The 24,292-nt window shown below is 40.8% G+C and overlaps 1 protein-coding gene across 1 annotated transcript in view; it reads right to left on the bottom strand.

Annotated features, from left to right (window-relative positions):
- MCTP2 (multiple C2 and transmembrane domain containing 2) overlaps positions 1 to 24,292 on the bottom strand; it is a 121,057-nt gene that overhangs the window by 92,792 nt on the left and 3,973 nt on the right. The window contains exons 2-5 of the mRNA XM_082321030.1: positions 11,492 to 11,595; positions 10,154 to 10,690; positions 5,347 to 5,409; positions 4,045 to 4,153 (exon numbers count right to left, since the gene is read on the bottom strand). Coding sequence (XP_082177156.1) covers positions 4,045 to 4,153; positions 5,347 to 5,409; positions 10,154 to 10,690; positions 11,492 to 11,560 — 778 coding nt within the window. The 5' untranslated portion in view covers positions 11,561 to 11,595. The remainder of the gene's footprint in view (positions 1 to 4,044; positions 4,154 to 5,346; positions 5,410 to 10,153; positions 10,691 to 11,491; positions 11,596 to 24,292) is intronic.

Below are 24,292 nucleotides of genomic sequence, written 5' to 3'. Positions count from 1 at the left end.
AGGCAATTTCTAATGTACCACTGAGTTAGACTGTATCCCAAGAAGCAGTGAGAAGCAAATCAATCAGACTCCAGGGAAGCTGATGACCAACAGGTAACACCTCTCTCATCCTGCATCCATGAGGGGACACTGCAATTTTGACCCAAAGAGGGATTTTTCGGAGCCTCTCCCCTTTCCACCAGAACCAAGAACCTGCTCTACACAGCACTCTGCGTCCTTGGCTGGGGGACATATATTGGGTGTTGCTGTATGGAGGCTTTTTCTTTACCTTACACTTTAAAAAAAAAAAAAAAAAAAAAAAAAAAGAGAGAAAGTAGAAGAAAACACTGCAACTCTGATTTTTTTCCTGCATTGCTTATGCACTTTACTGGAAGCACCAGGGAGCGCACACAGCTGAGCCGGGCTCCTGGGCTGATGCACTGCACCCTCTCTATAAAGAGCAGGTAGAAGGAGAGGAGCTACAGAAAGTCAGGGAGTGGAGAGACACAACAGACAGATAAGAAACAATGCAAGAGGCAAACGTAGAGAGAAAAATAGGAAAGAGCAGATGTTAACGGGGATAATATTATGAAGGGGTGGAAAAAAAAAGGGATAAATATCTGGTAAAGTGAAGGAGGAATTTAAATCCCACTAAAGGGAACATGTCCTGGAAAGAGCAGTACATAGCGTGTCAAAAATTCTGGAAAAATACCTGGAAAGCTGCAAAAAAGTAAGGTCACATTTTGATCTTATATCCTGCAATTATCAGCAGAACTACTGCTCACCTTTGCTCAGCCAAATGCAATTAATTCCTACTTAATAACTGTTAAGCATATAACAAGTAAATTCAGGGAGCCCTGTGAGTTTGCTGAGTAGAACCAGGAGTTTCCAGCAACAGCTGTTTGCAATGGCAGAAATATTTCTCCTTTGTCACACACCTTGGATTTATTTTTATATACTTATATACACACAGAGACTTATATTTCTTACGCTGGGACAAAACAGAGGCAGAAACACAGCCCGAACGCCAGTACAAGAGACTTCACTCTTCCCGCTCGAATTTCGAGTACATCTTGTTCATCCCTCCTTGCACCAACAGTTGCTACAGCGCTGAAATGCACAACGCAACTAACTGCATCCTCGCCCAGCTCTGAAGCCGTGGCATTTAGGGCAGCAGATGAAGCCGGCAGCTGAGCCGGGGGGGGCCCGCGGGACCCCACCACCACCCCCGTCCCCGCCGCCCGCCCGGCTGCGCTGCGGGCGCTCCCCGGGCCGGCGCTCGGCGGCTGCGGCAGCGCCGGGAACGGCCGCGAGAGGGCAGCGGCCGCCCGGGCTGGGGCTCGCCCCCGCCGCCGGAGCCCCCCCAACCGGCCCGCCACAAAACCACGGGGGAAGCGCAGGCATGAGAGGAGGGCGGGACACCGCGCTTCAGTGCCGTCTGCTTTCTCTTTGAGCCGCTACAGAACTTCCCCCCAAAAATGGGTTTGATGACTGCTTTGAGACTTCTTTTAGAGCAATTACTGATACCATAATAACCGAATATTAAAATTTAGGAGATTTGCAAAACTTCTGTTAAACCTAATTTAGGCTAAAGACGCTGGCCTTAGAATCATAGAACTGTCTAGGCTGGAAAAGGCCTTTAAGATCAAGTCCAACCGTTAACCTAGCACTGCTGCTTCACTCAGGCTCTGTGGTTTTCATGTGAACATTTTATCACTTAGCGTATCACATACTCCACACAGTGTTTGGAGTTAGTTTCCATCAAGGAAATTGTTACTTCAAGCAGTTACTGCTGGATATGACCACTTTATTTGAATAAAAGCAGGACGTTGCTACTCCTACCTATGAACTCCAACACTCTGCCACCACTCCTGCCTAACCAGAGCATTTTTGCAGCTGCTTACACAAGGCTGACCAGAGCAGGTTTCAAACTCTAAGACACACATAAAACAGAGGACCAGCAGCTCAGTATTACCCACTGGAGAGCTCCAGCACCTCGCTGCACACTGAAAAGCATGGGGAAGAGGGTCTGAAACCCTCTCCCAGTTGTGTCAGGCAGCATTGCTTGGTTAGCTGTAGAGGTCTGCTGTTCTCAAAACGTGAACGAGGACAACTTGGCCTTCAGCCCAAGCCACAGTCTAAGTTGCAGGATACGCCGGCTGCGGACAACATGTTCCTATATTCAGATTATTCGGAGCAGGCTGGTATACCCCAGCGCAGCGGCTGTATCCGGCGTTGTGGTGGGGGGAGAAGAGGGAAGTCACATTCTCCTGGCCCACAAGTTTTTTCTGAGGTTTTCTCACATTGGAGAGATGAGCAAAGCTGACAACTTCCCGCTTTTAAAAGCACATTGCAAAGAGCAGATTGGTTGCAGGTCAGGCCGAAGCGTCACACAAAGATCTTAAGTAACCAGTATGACAGCAGAGACCTATGAAGGTGTGCATCAGCAGCATGGCTTTTTTTTTTTTTTTTAAGAAGCCACCACTGCAACATGATGGTGACTGAAGAATAATCATTAAGTCACTATTTTCCGCCCTCCCAGTGTCTGTGCAAAAAAAAAAAAGCAGGAATTTTATTGAATGATGCACCATCTCCCATACTTAGTTTACTAAATGAGTGGTCATTTGCCACAAAGCATCAGAGACCCATCAAAGTGCTTTTTTTCCCCTTGGTTTTGTTGTTTCACTGTGTTGTCCAATGCTTCACTAAGACAAGCATTTGCTTTCCTATGCAACAAAACACAGCCTAGAGCAAACTATGCTTTGTCTTCTTTAGAAATACTAGTCTGCTGGAATTGCTCATTTATAGCATATTTTCTATACAAGGAGCTGGATGTGTCCTGGCTTGTGCCACTTGCTAGTAAATCTGATGAACTACCTCACTGCTAGGAAATACATGCTTCTGTTTAAAGAGTAAAGATCTTAATCTAAGTATTCATTCACTCCTTCCAAAAGCTGGGAGCTGGGAGGAAAAATGAGCATACATTTGGCCAAGAGTTACTGTTTGGTGAAGATATGAAAAACCAGCATGGAAAAAGTTAACTGAGATAACAGATACGGGAAATCCCAACAAGCAGCACACCACGCAAGAACGTTTCTAAATCCATACAGGTCCCTCCAGGTGCAAACCTTCACAGGCCTTCAAGCTGTGCAAGCTTATTTTCTTTGAAACTGTATGAATAAACCCTATTGCTTCATCTCAAAAGAGAGCAATTGCTCATACATTTTGCAATGCAAAAGTATTAGAACTGTTTCCACATGCAGAAAAAAACATGAAATAAAGAATAAATCTAAAATGCAGAAAGATTGGACATATGAAAGAGCTCTCTGACAGGTTCAGATCAAAGGTCCTGAAGCAGCTGCTGCTGCAGAGCCCTACAAGCCTCCACAGAGCCTCCGGCAGGACAGCTTTTCCCTCTACGGCAAGTGGAGAAACTACCAACTGGCTGCTTATAAACACTTTTACTCCCTGTTGCAACAGCCTGAAAAAGATCCAGGCTAACAGCAGGCACTTTCACACAGTTTTTCCAGGAATTCCCCAATCCTTTTGTAATTTGTTTGATAACGTCTTCTTTTTTTTTTTATGTTGTCCTCCTTAGGCTGCATTCCAGATTACAGAGGGGATTGTTGGTTTACAGCCCTGCTCCCATGGTTTCCCTTTCATTAAAATCTTTGCAGATAACCCGAAAAGAACTCCTAAAGCAGCTCTATCATTTAATGAATTTCAAAATATTCTTTAGCTTTTTTTTTTCTTAAGCTCAAATAGAATTTCTCAAGATTAATCACTCTGCAGTTCCTGAATGGGTACAGATGCTAAGTCCAGCCAAGGAGGTGCTTTGCAGCTGCACAGTCGGACAGGAGGAGCGGCAAGCAGAGGGCAGCTCCCTCCCTTTTGTACCTAAGGTGGATAAACCCAATCGCTGAGTGCTCTGACCCAGGCAAGGGACAGGAGTCAATGACTTCTTGCATCAGAGATAAGAAAAGAAGCCAACTGCTGCCAAACTGAAATCGGTGAAAGGAGAGCTGTGTGAATTTTAAAGGAAATGAGGTGGAAGGTGGGGCTCACCACAACGATCTCTGATAACCAGGTTCCGGCCTTCCTTCAGGTGGATGGTCAGCAGGTAGGCAAAGGGGCTGGGCAGGTCACTCAAGCAATCATTTGCTTCCTCTAGAGCCTAAGGAGAACAAAGAAATCAGTCACCGCTGCACAGCTCCGGAAGCGGACCGTGAATGAAGCAGGTGTTCTCTCGGTTTTGCAGAGACAAAGTTCTCCTCTTTCCTTAGGGTAATCTTTTTTACAGAAAGAAGAAAAAAAAAAAAAAAAAAAAGGATTTCTTTCCCAGGCTTTGTTTCATTACGCAAAAAGCTAATCATCAGCATCAGGTACATTCAACAAAGCAAGGGGTAACGCAAGGAGGGTTATACCTGAAAATGAGTGGTAATATTAACAATCATGAACGCATGTACAGGTTTTCCAAATCCTACCAACTTACTGCATTTTTTTTTTTTTCTAGCTGTTTCTCATGCATTCATAGAATATCCCAAGTTGGAAGGGACCCATAAGGATCATCGAGTTCATTTGTACTCATCTGATATTACCTCAAGAGGAAGTATCCATTGCATATAGCTACTGAGAGGACAGCATTTCTTTACACAGTTCTAAAAGTGAGAAACACAGCAGCGGGCAATGCTAACTGTGAGGTTTTGCAGTAGCAAACCTGAGAGGATTCTTGTTCATCAGAGATGCTGCCAGGGTTACACACCTCAGCAGCATCCAGCCGGTGCGTTCAGTGAAAACAGCCTCTGGACAGCACTTGAGAGGTTATCAGAGGGCAAAGGTAGAGAAGTTCATCTGCAACAGGCAAATATGCTTTACATGAGAAGAACACGTGTCAAAACTGCCGATGCCTTTTTGCACTGCCCTAAAACTGTTTTTGTTGTCTGTCAAACCCTACAGCCGTGTTAAGGTATTTGATGTCTTTATTTTAATCCAGTTTGTGCCTGGGCCGCTAGTTGAGTATTGATGTTGCTGCTTTCATCAGTTACCAGTACAACACAGAAATGATAGAATACTTTAAAAAAATCAAGAACATTTGGGTCTGTTTAAAACATTAGCAACTGCTTTGCACTACTAAAAAAAAAAAAAAACAAAACAAAAAAAACAAAACAAAACCAACAACAACAAAAACACAAAACCACCACTAAACAATCAAAAAACCCAACAAACCAAAAAACACCACACTGGAGAAATCTATAAAAGGCTCTTCACCTGCTGGGTTTTTAAATTTGTAAGAAGCAAAGAACTGAAATCTAAAATAAATTGTGCTTCTGATCAAGTTTCATAGTGCTTTAAAATAAAAGGACTTACCATCTGATCATCAAAAATTTGCGACGATATGGAAGAGTCTAGATCCATTTCTCCACATGGATACTATTAAAAAAAGATACAATGAATTAGACAACAGTAATATAGTGATCAAGAAAATACTCCTAGTATCAGTCAAGAAAGTACTCATACACATGTGTAACCAGTGAAATTCTTTTACTTCTGCTTATAGAACCTTCCCCTCCATAATTTAGATATATGTTTCTTTTTCCTGTTTTACAGTAATTGCACTTAGTCTCTTGAGTTTAATCTAAAAAAATAAGTGCCTGCTTCCAGCTATTGGAATAAATTCTTTTCCTCCCTGTGCTTTCAGTGCTGAAGGTCCTTACCACAAACTCTCCTGATGCCTGAAGGTTATTGCATCTGGTGACTTATCAGTCAGCGTTGCAATGCTGACCCCTATTCCTGAGCAGAATTTTATTTGTTGAATCTCCAAGTGTCCTCGCTAAGATGAAATAAAAAATGCCAGAAGTGGTAGCAGCAGCAGCAATGTCCTGGGGGTGGAGAGCTGGCTGCTCTCACTCGACTACAATTTCTCCTTCGTCACCCGAAAGGCAAGGTCCAGGAAAAGTTTTGTTTTGGTTTGTTTGTTTGTTTAAAAAAAAAAAAAAAAAAAAAGCTTAGGGGAAAAGTTAGAAAGAAATGGTCAAAGGGAAAGGGGGGGGGGGGGGGGGGGGGGGAAGACATTGGACATGTACTTCCCCCCACTCTCTGCAGTAACTGGAAGATCCAAAGGATTTTTATCTAGTCCTGAGCATAGGAGAGGAAGTCAAACATTTCTTCCTAAATACTGACTCATCCAAAAACCTGAGGCTACGGTGGCATGGTGTCTAGACTGTCTGGACACACAGAAGGGATGAATCGGTCAAGATACCTCTGATGCTATTTTGAATGCTAGAAGAGTCTATGATCATCATTTTAGCTGAAGAGGACCTACGTGCCTGGGCAACTCTTTTGGTCTAATGCAGGGCAATCACAGTCCATTCAAATACAAAGATTTATGCTAAGAATAACCTCAGTCTCCAGAAATGCACACAAGGTGGAATTCGATCCTCATGTGAAAATGTTCTTATGTGCAGTGTGGTAACATCCAAATCTCTCAGATGAGAGCTGCATTGTGTGGAGCACTATACAAACATAAAAAAAAGAACCAGCTCCTGCACCAAAGATCATAAATCTTAGAGATATTGATATGCTGAAATAAATATAAATATGCTTTTGTGTAATTCTCCTCCCCCCAAATACATATATTACATATCAGGAAGTGCAGTAATCCAGAATTGCAAGTAAAATTTCACTTGCACGACAGATGAAATTTAACATTATGGTTCCCACAGTAATCATAACTTGGCCACCTTGCAAAAACACATTAAAAGTAGAAAAATTATCATCATAAAGAGCAGCAGAAGAATTTTCTCGCACAACAGAGCTGAGTTACAGCTGCTGGGGGAACCCTAACTTTGAATTTCCTGACTAGTATGCATAAAATCTCACTTGTGTGCATTAAACCTAGTATTTGTCGTAGTCTCTGCTTCACAGGAATCTCCTTCAGGCACCATCATTGGCACTGATAATGGTTTCTCTTTACAGCTTGTTTTACATGGCATAAACACAGAATCAAAGAACTGCATTGAAATTAAAATAATAAAAAAGTACCCTCTCTGCTAGCTTGGTATCATTTATAATAAAAAAAATTACCCTCAAAGTTATGATTTTTGTCTTTATTCTGCTTTTTGTTTGCTTGCATTACATCAACAGATTTTAAACAAAGATTATAATTTTAAATAAAAAAGCTTGTTTTTTCATTTTAGCTCCAGATAATGTAAATCACTGTTATTCTAGGTAGCTAATTGTAATGAGATTACTGAATATAGACAAAAGCCTTGCTGAAAATATGGTCCTGAAATCTTGATTTTTTTATCTAACTACAGTGACGTTTCTGAACTTTAAAGTGTAAACAAATGTGGCCACATCCACTAAGCAGGTCATAGTCCCAAATGCATCTGTGTAAAAACAAATCAAACAAGAGTATGTATATGAATATATATATAAAAATCAATCAAATGTTCCTCCTGACAAGATGTACAACCTCTACCTCCTCTTGTTTTCTGCAGAAGAATGATTCAAAATACAAGGGCACTGAGTGCATCAGCAATGGGACAAGGCTTCAGGTTGCCAGTGACTCACTGCAAGGTGTTAGTAAGAAGACGAAGAAGTGGTGTTAGTGCACTTCAGCAATGATGCGTGACCACGGACAAAACCCAACTGCAAAAAGTGTCATCAACGGTGCCCTTTGCAAGCTGAATCAATCAATCAATCAAAACTTCAGTCGCTTCTTCACCCTTCAAATTTGCCTAGCTGGGCTGCAACAGACAACAGATAAAGTAAATCTCTTAGCAAATGGAAATATGGTAGCTGTGGCAAGAGCCTTTACAGAAGATGGCTCGCTCTGAGCACTGACAGCTCTGTACTGAGAGTTTAGACGAGTATAAAAACCACAAGCCCACACTGAGCTCATGCATGAGGCTCAGAAAGTATCTGATGATATTGGGTGACCAAAGATAACCAGGAAATGAGTAGGTGGCATGTGACAAGCAATTCAGGGGGAAAAAAAGCTCAACCTACATTTTTGCTTTTTTTAGTTTGTTTTGTTCCAGGGATCTGCCCTCCTTCTGATTTACCTCACTGATCAGTGAAGGATGCTCACAAAAGAATGACGTGAGCCATTATCATGCTCCTCACAGCAACCCCACCCAGTATTAGGAGACCAATAACCTCTGCAATAAACTGTCCCCATCCAAGCCACACAGAGTGCAGATTTTGTAGCTGTTCAGTGAAGTACACGAAAAGCTGAATATTGAGGTTTTTACCCAATTCAATTTAAAAATAATTAAATTTATTAAATATTCCTTATCTATTTCTACTTTTCTTTGCTTCACTCTCTGCTCTGTATTCTCTAGGAAAAAAAAAAATCTCTTTCTGCATTTAAAAGTTGTAGTTGGAGGCAGATTATAGGAAGGAAAGCTGGATATTCACATAGCAAGATGATTCAGTATAAAAGTAAATATTCAATGATTTACACACACAAGCACATATGCAAATACACAATTTGGGAAAGATTTAAATGCTGCAGAGAATAAGCCAGACTCAGACTGTGCGTCTGGAGGAAACTTGAAGTTAAGCTATTCCATCACTATACAGGTGCCTCCTTCTCCTAAAGCACTTAGTTTGCCCAAAGTCAAAGCAGGATTTAGGATTAACTTTGGTGGTGCTGTGGTAAATTTTAGGTTAGAGTTTCTGGTGTACAACAGCAGGAAAGAACTGCTGCTATCATTAAAACAACCTGGAAAAAAATCCTAAAATAATGACATGTTCATAGTGTCCAATCTACCTTATACCAAGTTGCTACAACTTTTGAGTAAAGTTTAAGCACAGAAACAAAATTATATACTATTTTAGCTATTTTTCTTATGCAGACATCTGAATAATGGTACACTCCAGTGAGTTGAAGCCAATGTGTTAACAATTTAGCAACACTAAACTGGAAGTGATGATCAGTAACTACACCAGTCTGTATCTCTGCATCACAACTGACTAGGAGATAACACTGATTTGATAAGAATACACAGACCTTCAAGAGGCAGAACAAGCAGTTTTATATCAGACAGGACTGTTTTCCTCACAGCACCACTAACCATTATTTTGAACATGCAGTTAAAAAAATATTAATTAACATGTGAAATCACCACTCCCAAAGGAGGACTTTAAACCGAAACATGTTTTCCATTTTTGCATCTCAGATGACTATGGAAAGCAGCTACCATACCTGCAATATCTAGGTTATGGGGAAAAAGGCCTCAAAACAAAGTTCAAAATCTAACCTTCTCAGTGAAAACTCAACACGAAGAGATACACTTCCACAAAACATAAATAAAACAAGTTTTCCCTAAAATGTTTCATGCAGCGACAATCTTCACCTGCTGTCTATATTACAAAGCCATCATGCAACTCCACAGGATTCCCCACTTTGCTCAGGCCAGGCAGGAATTACTGTTTCATGTCAGATTTTAAGCACATTGGACTAGGATCATCCTGTTCATGGGACAGTATGTCCAGCCACAGAAATACTGACCGCAAAGGTGGGGGGAAAAGGAAGGAGGACAAGACGGGGAATGCAGAGGAAATGTTTTGATTTTGCACCTCCTCTAATTAATCACAACGCAAACCCAAAGGACAGCCCTGAGCACGATGCTACATGTTCCTGTACTCATCACGTGCTTGTTTTGGCTAATTCCAGGTACAGGCAGAAGTTCACCTCGCTCACCCGTCATCTTTCACCTCTTGCCTTCAGCTGGGTCCTGAGTGGGTGGATGGTAAGTTGACTTTGCTGTACACCAATCCTGGTAAAGCTATATTGACTAAAAAGAATACCACGGCAAATGTGTCAGCAGCACATTTCAGGGCTCAGAGGGCTGCAACAACTTTTGACTTATGCAAGCAATTCGAACAACTCAAAAATCTGAAGTATCATAACCTTGCCAAAATTAAAAAAAAAAAAAAAAAAAAAAGTAAAATGGAGCAGGGTTATATTGCAGCTCCAGATTGCCAGAAAGTATATCTGAAATAGCATCCAATAATTTATATATCATGTATGATTTATGCTTATTTTTATCCCCCATTCATTCCTTGAATAGGCCCCCTCCTCCATCCCTGTATAACCCAGACAATTTAGGAGAAGCATGACGAGCCCAAGGTGGCCACTGAACCCAGCTGGTGCCCAAGCACGTACCTCTGCCCCCACGTCCGACAGAGCAGCGCTCAGGCGGGTGCCCTGCAGCAGCTCAAAGAGGTTGTTGCTGGATTTCCTCTTCGCCTCGGACACGGGGCTGCCCGCGACTTGCGTGTCTGGGTGGGTGACTGTCGCCTCTGTGCGTGTCTCCTGCTGCAGCGCCCATGGCCAGTCCTCTCCCGCCGGCCTCACTGAAGCACTTCTGCTTTTCAGGGACACCACAGACCTGGAGAAGCTCTTGGGGGAGCAGCTTGACAACACCTGAGTACTCGAATAAGTCGTTTCTTCTTCTGTAAGAGTCTCCACCTCCAGCATGTCAGGCACCGACACACTGAGGCGTCGGTCCAAGGAATGGACCTTCCTCTCCACCATTTTGCTAGACCTCTTCTTTGTCTTTTTCACACTTAGGTTTTGCAGGAACGGTCTAGTTTTCTGCTTCAGGGATCCCCAGACGGATGGTTTATCCAAGTCCATTGCTGCAAGGGGAATCTCAGCAATGCCTCCTGCACGAAACAGCTTCAGCAATTCCCAGGGTGACTAAAAGGAACGTAGGAAGAAGGCAAGTCAGTCACGAAAGTGAACAGCCGCTGAAGATTATGATTCATGTTGTCTCATCTTGAAACTTTCAGTTATTTTTCTAAACAGTTAAAACAAAGCATGCCGCATTAGCAAGTGCTTCCAAATACAATCTGGTGGGTAGGTTTGATTATTTAGGAGGAAAACAGCCGGAACAAGTATTTAATCCTACACTAAAATGCAATGTCTGCCCACTACTTTATGATTGCTAAGAGGAGATGTTATATTTCTTCCTCTGCCAAGTCCCGATTCGCAAAAATTTGAGATTTATCCAATTTGAAACTGTTTCTGTACAAAACTTACTGATGGGAGTTAAATCGCGATAATGCTAGCACACAAAAAATGCTGGCAAAGCTGGCACCGTAATTTCTGCTGATGCTTTTCCAGTCTATGTAGGGTTTTTTTGGCTATTTCCTAGGCTATGTGGATTCTTACATGACGTGTTAGTGGACAAGAACAACATGAAGAACAGCTCCACAAACTAAGTGGCTGAGGCTGAAGAGGACACATAGGATGTGAGAAATCCCGGCTGAGACCCCAAAACACTCCCTTACGTTAACCCAGTGCCAGTGAAAGTCACCGCTGCAGAATTAATTTTCCTTATAAAGAAAGCAATTGAGAGAAAATGAGGACAAAAATGGATGGATGGATCACTTACAGATTTTGAAAACCTGGTGAACTCTTGCCTTTGAGCTGATTCATACTGAGCATTTATACAGTAGGGAGGGACAAGGAGAGAAGAGCCAAAACAAAATCACCTACTGTATCTGCATCATAAGGGAGCAGTCGAATGGACACCTCTGTGCATAGGAATATCCTCATGGACAGCATCTTTCGTGGTTAACAGCTGAGCAACCAGCTTTATTCTGTGAAGCAGAGATAGTCAAATCATCATCAAAACCCATTAAGAAAAAAGCTGATGAAATCTGCAGATTTACTCCTTTACAGTCCCAAAGACACGCACACAAAGGTTACAGTATATACATACCTATGTCCTTAGAAATGTATACCCGTTAACTACATGACTGCTGCTTCCAAAACTCGCTGTATTTACGTTCTAACAATTGCATAGTTGACCAAAAATGACTTATCCCACTGGTTTCCTGACCACTAGGGAAAACGCCAGAACAGGCAATAGAAGTACAACTGTTGGATGAATCCAGATAGAGAAATCACTGTCTGCTTTCAAAGAAATCTACTCTTACATTCATTAATTTGAAGGAGGTTGCATAGCCAGTTACTTAATAACTTATTTAAATCATTTTATGACTAACCCCACCATACTTGCAGAGTGTTCAGGCACCTGCAAAAATGCTTTAACTGTATTACTACGTAACTAAAGCTGTACAATCCTCCCCCCATTTATACTGGTATATAAATGACTAATATCAGCATCATTATATTCCATACAAAAAATAATAAGCTTTAATGGCATTACATGCATTCACAAGGCATTAACAAATTTTGTCCAAATAGGAAGGTGTGCTAGTATAGATATATCAGCTTAACACAGTATTTTCACCTCTATCTCCAGAAGTCAGACCGAGTATCAAAGTGCACATGGACAAACTGAAATTATTTTTTCCCCTCACAACATCACTGAGAAGCAAAAATAATTTTCTGAACCTCACAGGAGGAGATTTGAGGCACACAAAGGCATGGCAGGGCTTTCTTTTCTCACTGAACTTGGGGTGAAGTGCAAGATGATCAGATTTACAGGGGGAGAAGAAAAGAAATAAATGTCAACCCTAACACATTTGACTGGAGAGGCAGAAATGCCCATGTTGGAGCAGCATCCGATGCCCTACGCAAGCTCACCAGAGACGCAGCTTAATTTGCTCTCATCAGCTGACACCTTTCACTTAGGGTCTTCCCTCTTTAGAAAAAAAAACTTGACAAAGCAGCCGCAGGCCTCCTTGGTAGCGTTATATCACATGCCAATAACAGAAATTATTAGGCTAAACACATTTGCACAAAACATTATGAAATACCACTGTTGGGACTCATTTAAACAACTCATCTACTGCCAGTGTGCTCTGCTTCGCTCGCCTACATGCATAGAAACCTGCTGAAGTAAAAACATTGCAAAGAAAGGCAGGACCCAGCTCACAATATCCACTTCCCAAGGCTCTTACTGCTTCCTATTCCCTTCCTGTTATTCTCCACCCCTCTCATTTTGATGACCCACTGCTGTCGTTTTTATTTTGTTTGCTTTGAGATTTTGTTTCCTAGCAGCAGACTTGTTCCTGTAGGTTTTTCCAGTTACTTTCCCCCAGTTGAATGTTTTTTCCAGTTACATTCCTTCAGTTGCTGAATAGAAATGCCCATTCAGCAAGGATGGCGCAGGGACCATACTGTATCTCTGAGACCCACTTGCATTTGATCCAGAATGAGCAGAGTCCTCAAGCCAGGCAGAATCACAATGGAAGACAAAAAAAAAAAAAAAAAAAAAAAAAAAGGAAAAAAATTGGGGAAAAAGTTTCTGGGTTTTGGTCAAGACAGCAGGGATGACTCCAGCTACCTGCCACCTAGCAGCTCCCACTCCAGCTCCCACGCTGGGGCAACACAGTGGTGATATTTGCTGCATAGGGAGCACCAGATTGCCTGAACTGAGGCCACAGTAGAAACAAGCCCACCCCTGGACTGCCAAGGAGTTTGGCCATACTCCACCTCTGAACCTTTACACCCACACTCCTGCTGCAGCTATAACACCAGCACGTATTCACATGCACAACTGTTCTTTTTTCCTACATCAATTTTTCTCTGCTTTTCTTTTCCATACTGAGCAACATCAATAGAAACAGAATTTTAAAGAAAAATAAGTTCTCTCTTGCTTGTAAAAAGCGTGTTCTCGGTACCAACATGTTGTTCATGTACTCCTTATCCTCCACGGGCCAGAAGTTTTCCCTCTTCCTTCCACAGCCTCAGAAGTTCGGTGCCAACTGTATCGCCAAATATTCCCTAAGCAACCACAGGGAAAAGCATACTTTGCCAAAGTCTTGGTCTAAGCTTGGCCTCTCTATTCTTTCCCTGCATCAATGGCACATTGTAGCAAAAATCTGCAAACAGTAACCAAAGAGAACCATTTCCTGTTATCAATTTTCACGTCTTTGTTTTTAATTTAATTGAATAGCTCCTTGTTCTTATGTAATAAGAAAAAAAAAAAATCTTTTTAGCCTATCTTCTTGAGCCTTCTCTTTAATACACTGCTAAATCTCAAATGCTCAGAAAAATCCATATACTTTAATCTCTTCCTTCAGAGAGACCACTTTTGATTGCACCTGTCATTTTTATTACATACTTTTCTTTTGCTGTCTCCTCCTCTTTTGGGGGCAATAGGGGCAAGAAGGAAAGGATTAGTGACAGAAAAGTTGGTCACAGCTCACCATCTGACTGATATAACAAATATTTCTAGCATTTTATCCTCCCTTAAGTATCTTCTAATTATGGTCCTTGGGATTTTTTTATTTTTTTTAATGTGCTTTGCTTTCTCTCACTATAACACTCCCTACATACTCCCTTAAATTGTTATAATACTTAGAGCTAAATGATTTTTTTAGATGTTCTAGCAGGTGGCTATAAGAGATATTTCAAAAGCCATTGAAAGCCTAGAGAAATCATTCTGCATTTCTACTTCACTTACTGTGTTGTCAGGAAGCCAGAAAAGACACAAGTGAGAAGTACTGCAAGACACTGAAAACATTATAAAAGTGCCCAATATAACTAAACCAGCAAACAAAACCAAATTGATTTACATATTGGAAATTATGGAATACGTTGTCTGTCTTCACCAAGTAACCATTCCCTGCACACCTAGAAGTACACAATGCTCACTGAAGCACCCCTGAAATGCTCCCTGCTAATGCTTTAAAGAAGTGTCCTCAAAGCCTGCAAGAGGATAAAAATGCAACGAAGCACACCACCACCGCTATTATAACTTTCATAAATCTAGTAATTGTTATACTCAATTTACTTATCCAATTAAGGTGAAAACATTGGGTCAGTTTGCATGCCATCCATCTTCATAATGTCTGATTCAGTCAGTATGTTTTCAGCTACAACTAAATGCTAGCCAACATTTAAACCCATTGTAGCTGAAAATACTAACATGCATTAGAGGCTGTTAGGAAGAAATTTCTCACTTGCATGCATCTTAACATAGGTTCAAACTGGAAGGAATTAATGAAACTCCTTCATTGTAGAGCCTCTATTGACTCTGTCTGTTGTGGCATAGGATATTCACCCCAATCTCCGCCTGCCTGGCACAGATTCCCTGGTTTAAAACTTAACGCATGAGACATTGTACACGTTACAAGCAAAGCTAATTACACTTCTGCTATGCAGCGTAGCATTTAGCTATTGAAAGTTATAATAAGAGTATTACCCCTTTAGATTTATAATTTTTGAAATCAGTGTGCTGAGAAATGAAGCTGACATCTAGAAAGAGATAAGGGAGCAGGGGGGAAAGGTACTGGGATCCTCTTTTCACACCCTTCTTTTAGCTTTGTGCTGTAAATTCCACCCTCTGGCCCTAGGAGCCATAAATTAAACCATTCCTTCCTGGGAGAAAAAGGAAAATATCAGGAAAATAGCTCTCAGCTGGTTAAACAACAACTATGTGCTGGGTAGCTATTTCTATAACAGATCATACTAAGTACTCCACGATTTTCTTATCACTGTGTCTAGAACACAGTCAAATACGAATCATTACTAAGAGTAGAATTACTTTAGAAAAAGAAACCTACTCTTCCTTCTTTGCAATGGCTTATTTCAGTACCTTATCTGGAAATGCAGTAACGTTATGATAAGCATCAATGACCACGGAGATAAGACAATATCATCCAAATAAAGTAACACTTTATTAAGAGTTAGCAGTTTCTCATGGAGCATTACAAACCCAGCACCAGTTACACTCATATATGATATTTAAGACATTTAAAAGAAAAGGGAATACCTTACCAGGGGCAGGATGTCCCTTGGATTATCAGCACCTTTAAGCATTGCACTTCCTTTGCAGAAAAAACAAGTCCAAAATGAAAGGCCTGAGACCATTCCTCTCTGGGTACGATCACAGGAGCTAACAAGGGACACTGAATTAGATACATACATCACGATATTGAGAATCTGCGATAGCCTTTTCTTCCTGCAGTTGTGTCTTACAGCATATGGTAAATACCTGAACTTAAATTTGATAAGGCACCAGAAAAAGTCTAATCTCAATCTGATTCTGCACAGGCTAATTACCCTGGGGAAATCAGTGTTAGAATTATTTTTAGTACTAACAAGCATCAAAGGGAGCGCATTGCTGAAGTGTAGCTAACGTCTCCATTGCATAGGCGACTTGCTGCAAAAGCAGGGTCATGTCTTGGCCAGCTTCCAAATTTTGCCATTGCATTTGAGCTTAAGCTTCCCAGTAGGCCTTCAAATGATGCCAGTCTGTTGATACAGATCCTGCTTTTCTATTGCTCTATTGTTACAGACTCATTTGCAAAGCATAGTGGGATGCTAAACTTAAATATAAAATAAAATAAAAACTTGACCTGTTCCTGTCAACCAAATTAGTACAAGTGCTTCATAAAAGACAATTTTATATGCTTCAATGCTTGAATGGAAATAAGATGACCAAAAGAAACCAGCCTTGTTTTCTTAATGTAAGCTGAAAGAAATCTACAGGCTTTGCAGAAGATCACAAATACTATCTAGGGTAAATACAAAGCTTAAGAAAAACGTTTTTATTATATGAAGGTAATACAGGCATCTTAAGTAAGAATTTTTTTTAGGTTTTGGGTTTTTTGTTTTGGAGGGGGGAGGTTTACAGATCTCTGGGGATTTAGGGTCTGGTCTTTTAGATCCCATGCTTTGCTTTTTGTTTTTTAATTGGCTCAAATGTGATGAGCTCCATCTTTCACAAACACGTGAAATGAGCACACATCTTCCTCCACTTATCACACAAGAGAGGAACAGGGATGCTCTAACTCCTTAGAGACTCTTTTGCACAATCTGAAGAGCTTTTTTTCCTCAACATTTATGAGCAGACAGTAACTATGAGAAGTAACAGAACGACTGGCTGCTACAAGCATCTTAAAATAGCATCTGAGAGTGAAAGTTACTGAAAAAAAAACCCTGCACCTGCCTCCAGCTTATAAATGTATTGCTTTTGCTTTGTTTCTGTCTATTCTAAAACAGAAGAAAAATGATGAGTATGTATGGGGGAAATGAAGGAGGAAGTGTTTGGGTGTATTTTTGCAAAAATATTTCACAAGTTCCTTCCACTCTTTCAGCTTCCTTCAAAATATTGTAGCTTGCAATTGTACCTGTGCAAGCCAGAAGGCCCCTTCAATCTTTTCAATTTAATTCATGGGACTGTACCAAGCTGGTACAATCAAATATGATCTTTACAGTGCAAATCACACCTGCCAAGCACCAGATTGCTCCGGGGACACCTATGCATGAAGATCTGCTTCCTACAGCCCTGTACTGCAGGGAATGATGTGCACGTCAAACCAGACTCCAAGAAAGATCCTGGTGTGACAAATCCTGCCCATGGAAGGCACTGTGCATGTGCTGAGATCATGACAGCAATAGGGATGTTTCTTCACCATTGAATATATCTGTTTTATAATTTGCCTCATTGATCCCAGTCACATTGGGTGATCCCTGGGAAAGGTGGTACCTACAGCAGGATACCTCCAGGAGCAGGGGAAGAGGGAAAGCTGATGAGCAGCAAGAAAGACAGATGTAGGTACAATCAGAATAAGAGTGAGATAAGGAGAGCTCTAAAATAAATAGAAAAAGGAGGCGTTTATCAGGGCTTACATGAAGAGCAACACAAGATCAGGAGAAAGGCAGGGACCCACGTGTTGAAGGAGCTGATGCCCATCCAGAGGAGCTCCGGTGGGAATCCAGCCCTGCAGCCTCCTTCCTCCTCACTCTCTCCTTCAAGCCCTTGTTCATCTCTCTCATAACAAAAGGTATATTTTTATAACAAGAGGTGCACAGAAATAGATCATCCCTTTTCATAGCTCTCAGGGAAAACAAACCTAGGAAGGAAGTTGGAGGCTCATTTCCACTGGAGGCCAAATCAGGCAGTGCCTTTTACTAGCACTTAAGTCACATATTTAAATAAAAGAAGTTTATGTTTATATGCAAATTACTTGTGCATGTGCCAGGATTGCTCCCTAAATAACTACTATTACTGTCACACTACTTATCAAAACTCAGTGACTATAGAGGAAAGATCTATTAAAAGCTCTGCATGATTCTTTATTTAACAAAAATTTACCAAAGTGGCCTAAACAGAACACTTTTGATGTGTAGAAATGGCCTGATGCTAACTTGAACAGGACAAAAGCCTGCGCTAAGCAGGCTGTTACAGTTTACCCTCTTTTCTTCCTTACTACAGTGTGTTCCTCTACCCAACAGCAACGTGGCACATGCCAGGGCCAGAGCTCACAGTGCAAGTTGAGTACACAGGAGAGTTGAGATTACTTTGAATCTGTATTGACCTGCATGATTATATGTCCTTTCACATTTAACATCTCCACATAGTTTGGGTATATCTGTAGATAAAGTGACCCAGTGTTTTTACAGTCTCTTAATTCACAAAGGCAGGAGGGCTGAAGGTAACTGCCCCTAAAGAAAACAGAGGTTGGTGTGTTGTAGCATATCACTGAATGAGGGAATTGCACCAGTAATAGCCCTCATTTTCTGCAAGAACCACAAGTCTCCTTACAAAAAAATCACTGCACTTAGGTATCTGGTGTAGTGCATCGCCACTGAGAAAGCTGAAAGGGAGACTGGAAAACCCACATACAAATAAAGCCCTTAGGAAGCTCTTAGTGAAGCCAAGTGTTTGAGGGTTTCATGTACCATCTCCTGCACTATGGCACAGTTATCAGTACAACTAACTTGTACCTAGTTAACAGCACAGAGACTGAGGATGGACAGAGACCACAAACACAAAGGAAATGGAGAGCCTGGGAGAAGCACAGGGGAGTTTAAATGAAGAATAAAACAAATATTCAGCATTCAAAGCAGTCGTCAGATGCTCAGCCTCAGAAGGCACTTAGTCATAGCCACAATGAATCTGTGTCTGACCTCCAGGCTATAACTGGTAAACAAGTGTTTATTTGGGGGGAAACAAAAGCCCCTTCTTGTCACTGGTGTGTTTTTCTACAGAAGTATTGCTGGAAGACACACAGTATTTCTTAAATCTCCAAGAAATCAACTGTCAGTATACAGAACTATTGCATACTTATACCCATGTTACAAGAACAAAGCTCCCCCACATGATTTTTTTCAAAATACACGAACATTTTAGTGGGCTCCATGGATCCTCAGCTACTCCAAAATTCAGTTACAAAGGATCCTGAGATACGACACTCAGAAAAATACTAAAGCAGGAGCAGGTAATTACTAGGGAACAACTCCTGAAAATAAAGATCTTCAAAAACCGTGGTTTTGTATTGGCTAAATGACAATAAGGGTATGGTATACCTGCTACAGAAAGCAGGGGGAAGGCAATTTTATGAGAAATTTTAATAATCAGCAATAAGCTACGCTTTTACAGATGACAGTAGTTTAGATAATAAGCCATAAGTTATATGGCTAACTTCATAAAGTTAAGCAGCAAAACACCTAGTCTGATAACAAAAAATGTAGAAAAGAGATACATACAAAGTAGTCACCAATGCCAAGAAAACTTCTCTTGCTTAAGCCAGACTTCTGGGTAAAACTTCAAGATTCTGTTATACACGGAAAAGCAAGCAAATGCATCAATACACGTTTCTCCAGAACTAAAGGAGCTTCATCCTCCTTATTCATAGCTGTGATTTTGGTGAATAAATTTCATCCTGGACAATAACTTAGTACTTTAAATATGAAGAAGCCAACATATGCAACTAAAACCAGTCACATTGCTCCCCTGAAGTCATGACAGTGAAATGTTCAGTACACAAATGGCGGCATAAACCTGAAAACGCCTTTAAACTTTTCTTTTTCCAATTATAGAGACTAACTGTATGCCAGCACGCATCTCTAAATGCCAGTCATTTCTCACAGAAGAGAACCAGCTTTGAGGTTTATCTTTCCATATACCATTTGAGTTTTCAGCCTCCTGGCAGTAGAAATATTCACCTCGACTCTGGGTTCTTTTACAGCATTATTTTCCCATTGAGAAGATCAGAGAAAGTTGGTAAATTTAACTCATGTTCATTGGCAATTACACTTTGGCACTTCCCAAGTCTTAACACTGGAGTTTCAGTTTGCTGAAGCCCCTAAATACTGACATCATTATCAAGGAAACCACAAACTATGATTCCAGTAACTATTTTAAGTTTGAATAAAAGGGTCAAAAATTAAAATATAAGAATTTTCTACAGTCCCATGCAGAGATAAATATTCAAGTGACCTGTTCGGGATTTTACCTGCAGAAGTTCAGAGAAACTCAACTCTATAGTAAAGCCTGGTTTTATTAATTCTGGTGCATTCCTGGAAGTGATCTAATCCGAAAAGCTCCCCAAACCAGAAGTACTGCCATTGCTGAGTTAGGATGATGCCTCTTTTACTTGCACTTGATAAAGTAATTTAAAATTTGCTTTCAGCTCTTCTAAGATATTTGGTTTATACGACAAACCTGCTTTGTAGCTTTCATTTTGCACATCTTTGTCCTCACTGTAGTTACAGGCAGCTTTTAGGTAGGAATTAGGCTCATTGGCATTACACTGGCATCCTGGCCACTTAATCTGATGTCATGGACAATTTTCTTCAGTGCTTTCTGTTTCTAACCCAGAATTTTCCAGAATATTCTGTCCTCTCTGGGCCCCAGTAAGGGCTTCTTTGATATTCACTGTTCTGACTGCATGCCCTGTCAGTGACTGTCAGAGATTGGGTCCTGGGGACATGGTCCTTCGATCTCACCCAGTATAGCCATCATCACGTTGCACAGGACCAGTTGCTGGAGCCGTTGTCCCAAAGTCGGGGCTAACCCGGGTGTCACACAGCAGTGCTCAATCCCAATGCCTGCCTCACTTCAGCATCTTCAGCCCAACACATCATTAATCATTCACACCTCCCCTTAAATGCATTTTGGGAGAAGAGGGAAGAAGGAAACCCCACGCTTTGAAGAACACTGTTACAGACCAGTGATTCATGGCAGAACTTGCATGCATCTTTCAAAGCATTATTCATTCCCACTGTACACCATCAAATGACGGGGTGATTACCTTATCTGTTGGCATGAGACACCCAAACCTCAACATAAAAGTATTTTAAATAGAATTAAAGAGATTTTCCATTTAGAGCCAGAGTTTGCTAGATTTTATTCCATTTCAGTTACATCAGACTGAAGAACACAAATCCTAGGTCCAAACAGAGAGCTCCTGGCAGCCCCATGCTACATCTAGGTGGCAGACCCACAAAGATGTTAACATCTGTCCAAATCAAACTACTTTTATTGTGAAAAACTGCGGACACGTTACACAGTCCTTAAACACTTCAGACCTGATTCATCCAGGGTAAATTTGCCATAGGCAGGGTGGGGTAAAGCTTGCTAAACTTTAAATACTTTCCATTAAGCATATCTACAGCTCCTTGCTCATGCTGCCCAACCGCAATGGCTGCTCATGTGTACACTGTTAGCACAGTGGGTTTTTTTGGTTTTAATTCTCCTTTCATGCACACATAGCTCCAGGCAGGATAGTTTAGAACACATCAAACTGACCGCTACACTTGTCATTATCACGCCCCATTCACATATTCACAAACTAAATGTTAAGTGCATAAATTATGACCACTTAGCCCATAATTAACAAACAAAATGCAGAGTTTATTAATCATGGATATTTGGTTCTGGTGAATACTAAACTAAAAGGCATTTTAATTCAGCTATCGTAATTATACAGTCTCCTGGTTTTGTTCATGGATTAAAACCACATACAGCTCAAAACCAAAACTTTTGCAACAGCTGTCAATAAAAATCTTTCAAGATGTAGCAATGTTTTTCATGGATTTAAGAGCTAACCACATTCCAGGTACCTGTGCCTAGCAGATATGGGCAAGAGACACTACTTTGGCAAGTGTCCTGAAACACAAACTGCTTGCAGTCAGCTAAATAGGAGGTTTTCTGGTTCAAACAACTTTCGCACCAAAGTAGATGAATGCTTCATCTTCTTCAGCTTTCATTTGCTTAGTATCAAAGGCTAGACACATTTTTTGCGAAATGTCACTATGAGGTATCCAAGGTTGTTTGGTGGATGTTAGGAACCAGAAACCTTCCCGAACTGGAGGAAACAGGCTGCATTTCAAAACGCAAATGTCTTCCCCTAGCTTGTAATGAGATTTGTGTCCTAAAGTATAGTTTTAGTTGAACAAAATTCAGCCACTTAAAATCATAAATAAATAAAATCACACCTCAACCACAAAGGTACTATCACAATTACCACTATCTGAATTTGGGTAGGGAGCGTATATTCTAAAATAACTACAAGCAATCCCAAATAGCAGGACTTCTACAAAATCCACTAGAATATATAACTAGAATTAGATGTTTGCATTCAAAAAGCAAAACAAGACAAAACAAAACTCTACAGTTAATTGTTTCCAAGAACAAGAAACCTGGAACAAAGCCTGCTATTGAATGAGCATTAATGATTTGCCATTTGGTTTTGCAGATGTTTCCCATGAGGGAAGAGACCAAAACAACATTCCACTTGAAACCCAGTGAAGCAGCAACAAGGGGCTGAGTTATATTACTTCATTCACTTAGATATTTTTCTTTGAAATTGTCAAAACCATTGGATTCAATAGGATTTTACTTTAAGAGGAATTTGTATCCAATAAAATTTCAAAGAGCAGAGCTACATAATCCCTTCCCACTTAAACCCAAATGAGCCGGGCTTTTAAAAAAAGTTTCACAGCCATATTAATATGAGCTAAGACAGTCTGCCCCATCCTCACTGACAGCTCCAGATCATTGCCACCTCCTTATCAATGGCAATAGAGACAAATGCTGGCTCAAATAAATTACTTTGGCCATCTCATTTCCATTCATCTCCATTACGAGATTATCAAACAAGAAAGATTATATACCCTGTCCTGGAGAAAACTTACTTCTAGAGTAAGTCTTATGTATTTAGGAGCAAAGAGGAATGAAAGCAAACACTCATAAATCCTGAAAAGACAGAGCTGCTTCGGCATCTTAATTTATAGTGTTACACGGAGTTAGCTGGAAATCTTTTATTTCCAAATCAGCTCTTATCTCTGATCTTAAGGCAGCAAAGCTATACAATTCCAAGAATTTCCAAAACAATGAAATCTGCCCAAACCTAAAGTTTCCAGTAAAGTAGAATTTACGTTGCAGACTACAAATGTAGTTCTTAGGAGTGGGCAACAGGAAGAATTGTCAAGGGTACAAGTACTTCCCAGAAAGGAAGGATATGAATAAGATAACCCTTTTGTTTTTCCTCATTCCAAGAGGCCAACAAAAGAAAATAAAGATCGCAAAACCTACGTTATTATTTTGCTTGTATTTTAGCAAGTTGTTATTTGTGGGAAAGTGAAAACAAGCTAGCGAAGGAGCATCTGTGTAAATACATCTGAAACAGGCACCCACCACGGCAGGCAGAAAAGTCATCCTCCAGGCCATTTAGCTCCAACTTTCACTATACACTAACCAAGAAACCAGAAACAACAATTAAGCTAACTAGTTTTAATTAGGGACCACCAGAAAGTGTTACCAAGATGCTCTCCTGAAAGACCAACGGTGGTCACACTATGCATCCTACCTACCCACACGAGGGTCCTCTCTGGTGGCAGGGAAGGCTGGACACCTTGGTGACCAAACTGAAAATGTTCCAGCTCTAATTCCACAAGCAGCCCTGAAGAATTCCAGCTCAAGGGCCTGTTTTCCTTAGACAAGCAGCAGCTGAAGTCAACGGAAAAGTGCAGACACACACAATTTGTCACCATCAGCCCTGACGCAGGGTTTAACAAGAGGCGGTGTAAGCATCAAAAAGAAAAGTTAGAAAATAAAATGCCTAAAGGTCAGCAGATTGCTTATGTGAAGATAACAAAAAAAAATAAGCCTCCTTCAAAAAAAAAAAAAAAAAGCAGTATACATTTAAGAAATTAGATACCAAAGCCGAAATCATAACATCCTCCAGATTTTCACACAATAACCCAATTATTTCATGAGTGATAAAACAATGAAGCTTTGCAGCAGTAGCGTAGCCTTGCAAAATGTCAGATCAATCTGCATTCTTAATAGATGGTTACGAATAGCCAGTTACTTAAAACTTAAGGAAACACAGCATTGAGTACAGTATTTACTGCAGGTTTTCCCCCCAGGTCTGAAAATTGAAGTTACATCTAATATTCACCTGCTTGGAACTGTTTTGGACACAGTAGTAATGATCTGAGAAAAACCCATCGGAATTTTCATCACATAGAGCATGTTAGTGGACTGCATCACTCCAAATATCGATTTAGCCCAATAAGCTGCCTCTAACTCTGAACAAAAGCAGACGCTCAGGGAAAGAATATAAGGTCAGGAAATTATATAGTGAT

The sequence above is a fragment of the Platalea leucorodia genome, assembly GCF_965183815.1.
Source record: "Platalea leucorodia genome assembly, chromosome: 9".
NCBI classification, from domain to species: domain Eukaryota; kingdom Metazoa; phylum Chordata; class Aves; order Pelecaniformes; family Threskiornithidae; genus Platalea; species Platalea leucorodia.
The sequence above is the reverse complement of the archived record's forward strand: the minus strand, read 5'-3'. Positions and strand labels throughout refer to the sequence as shown.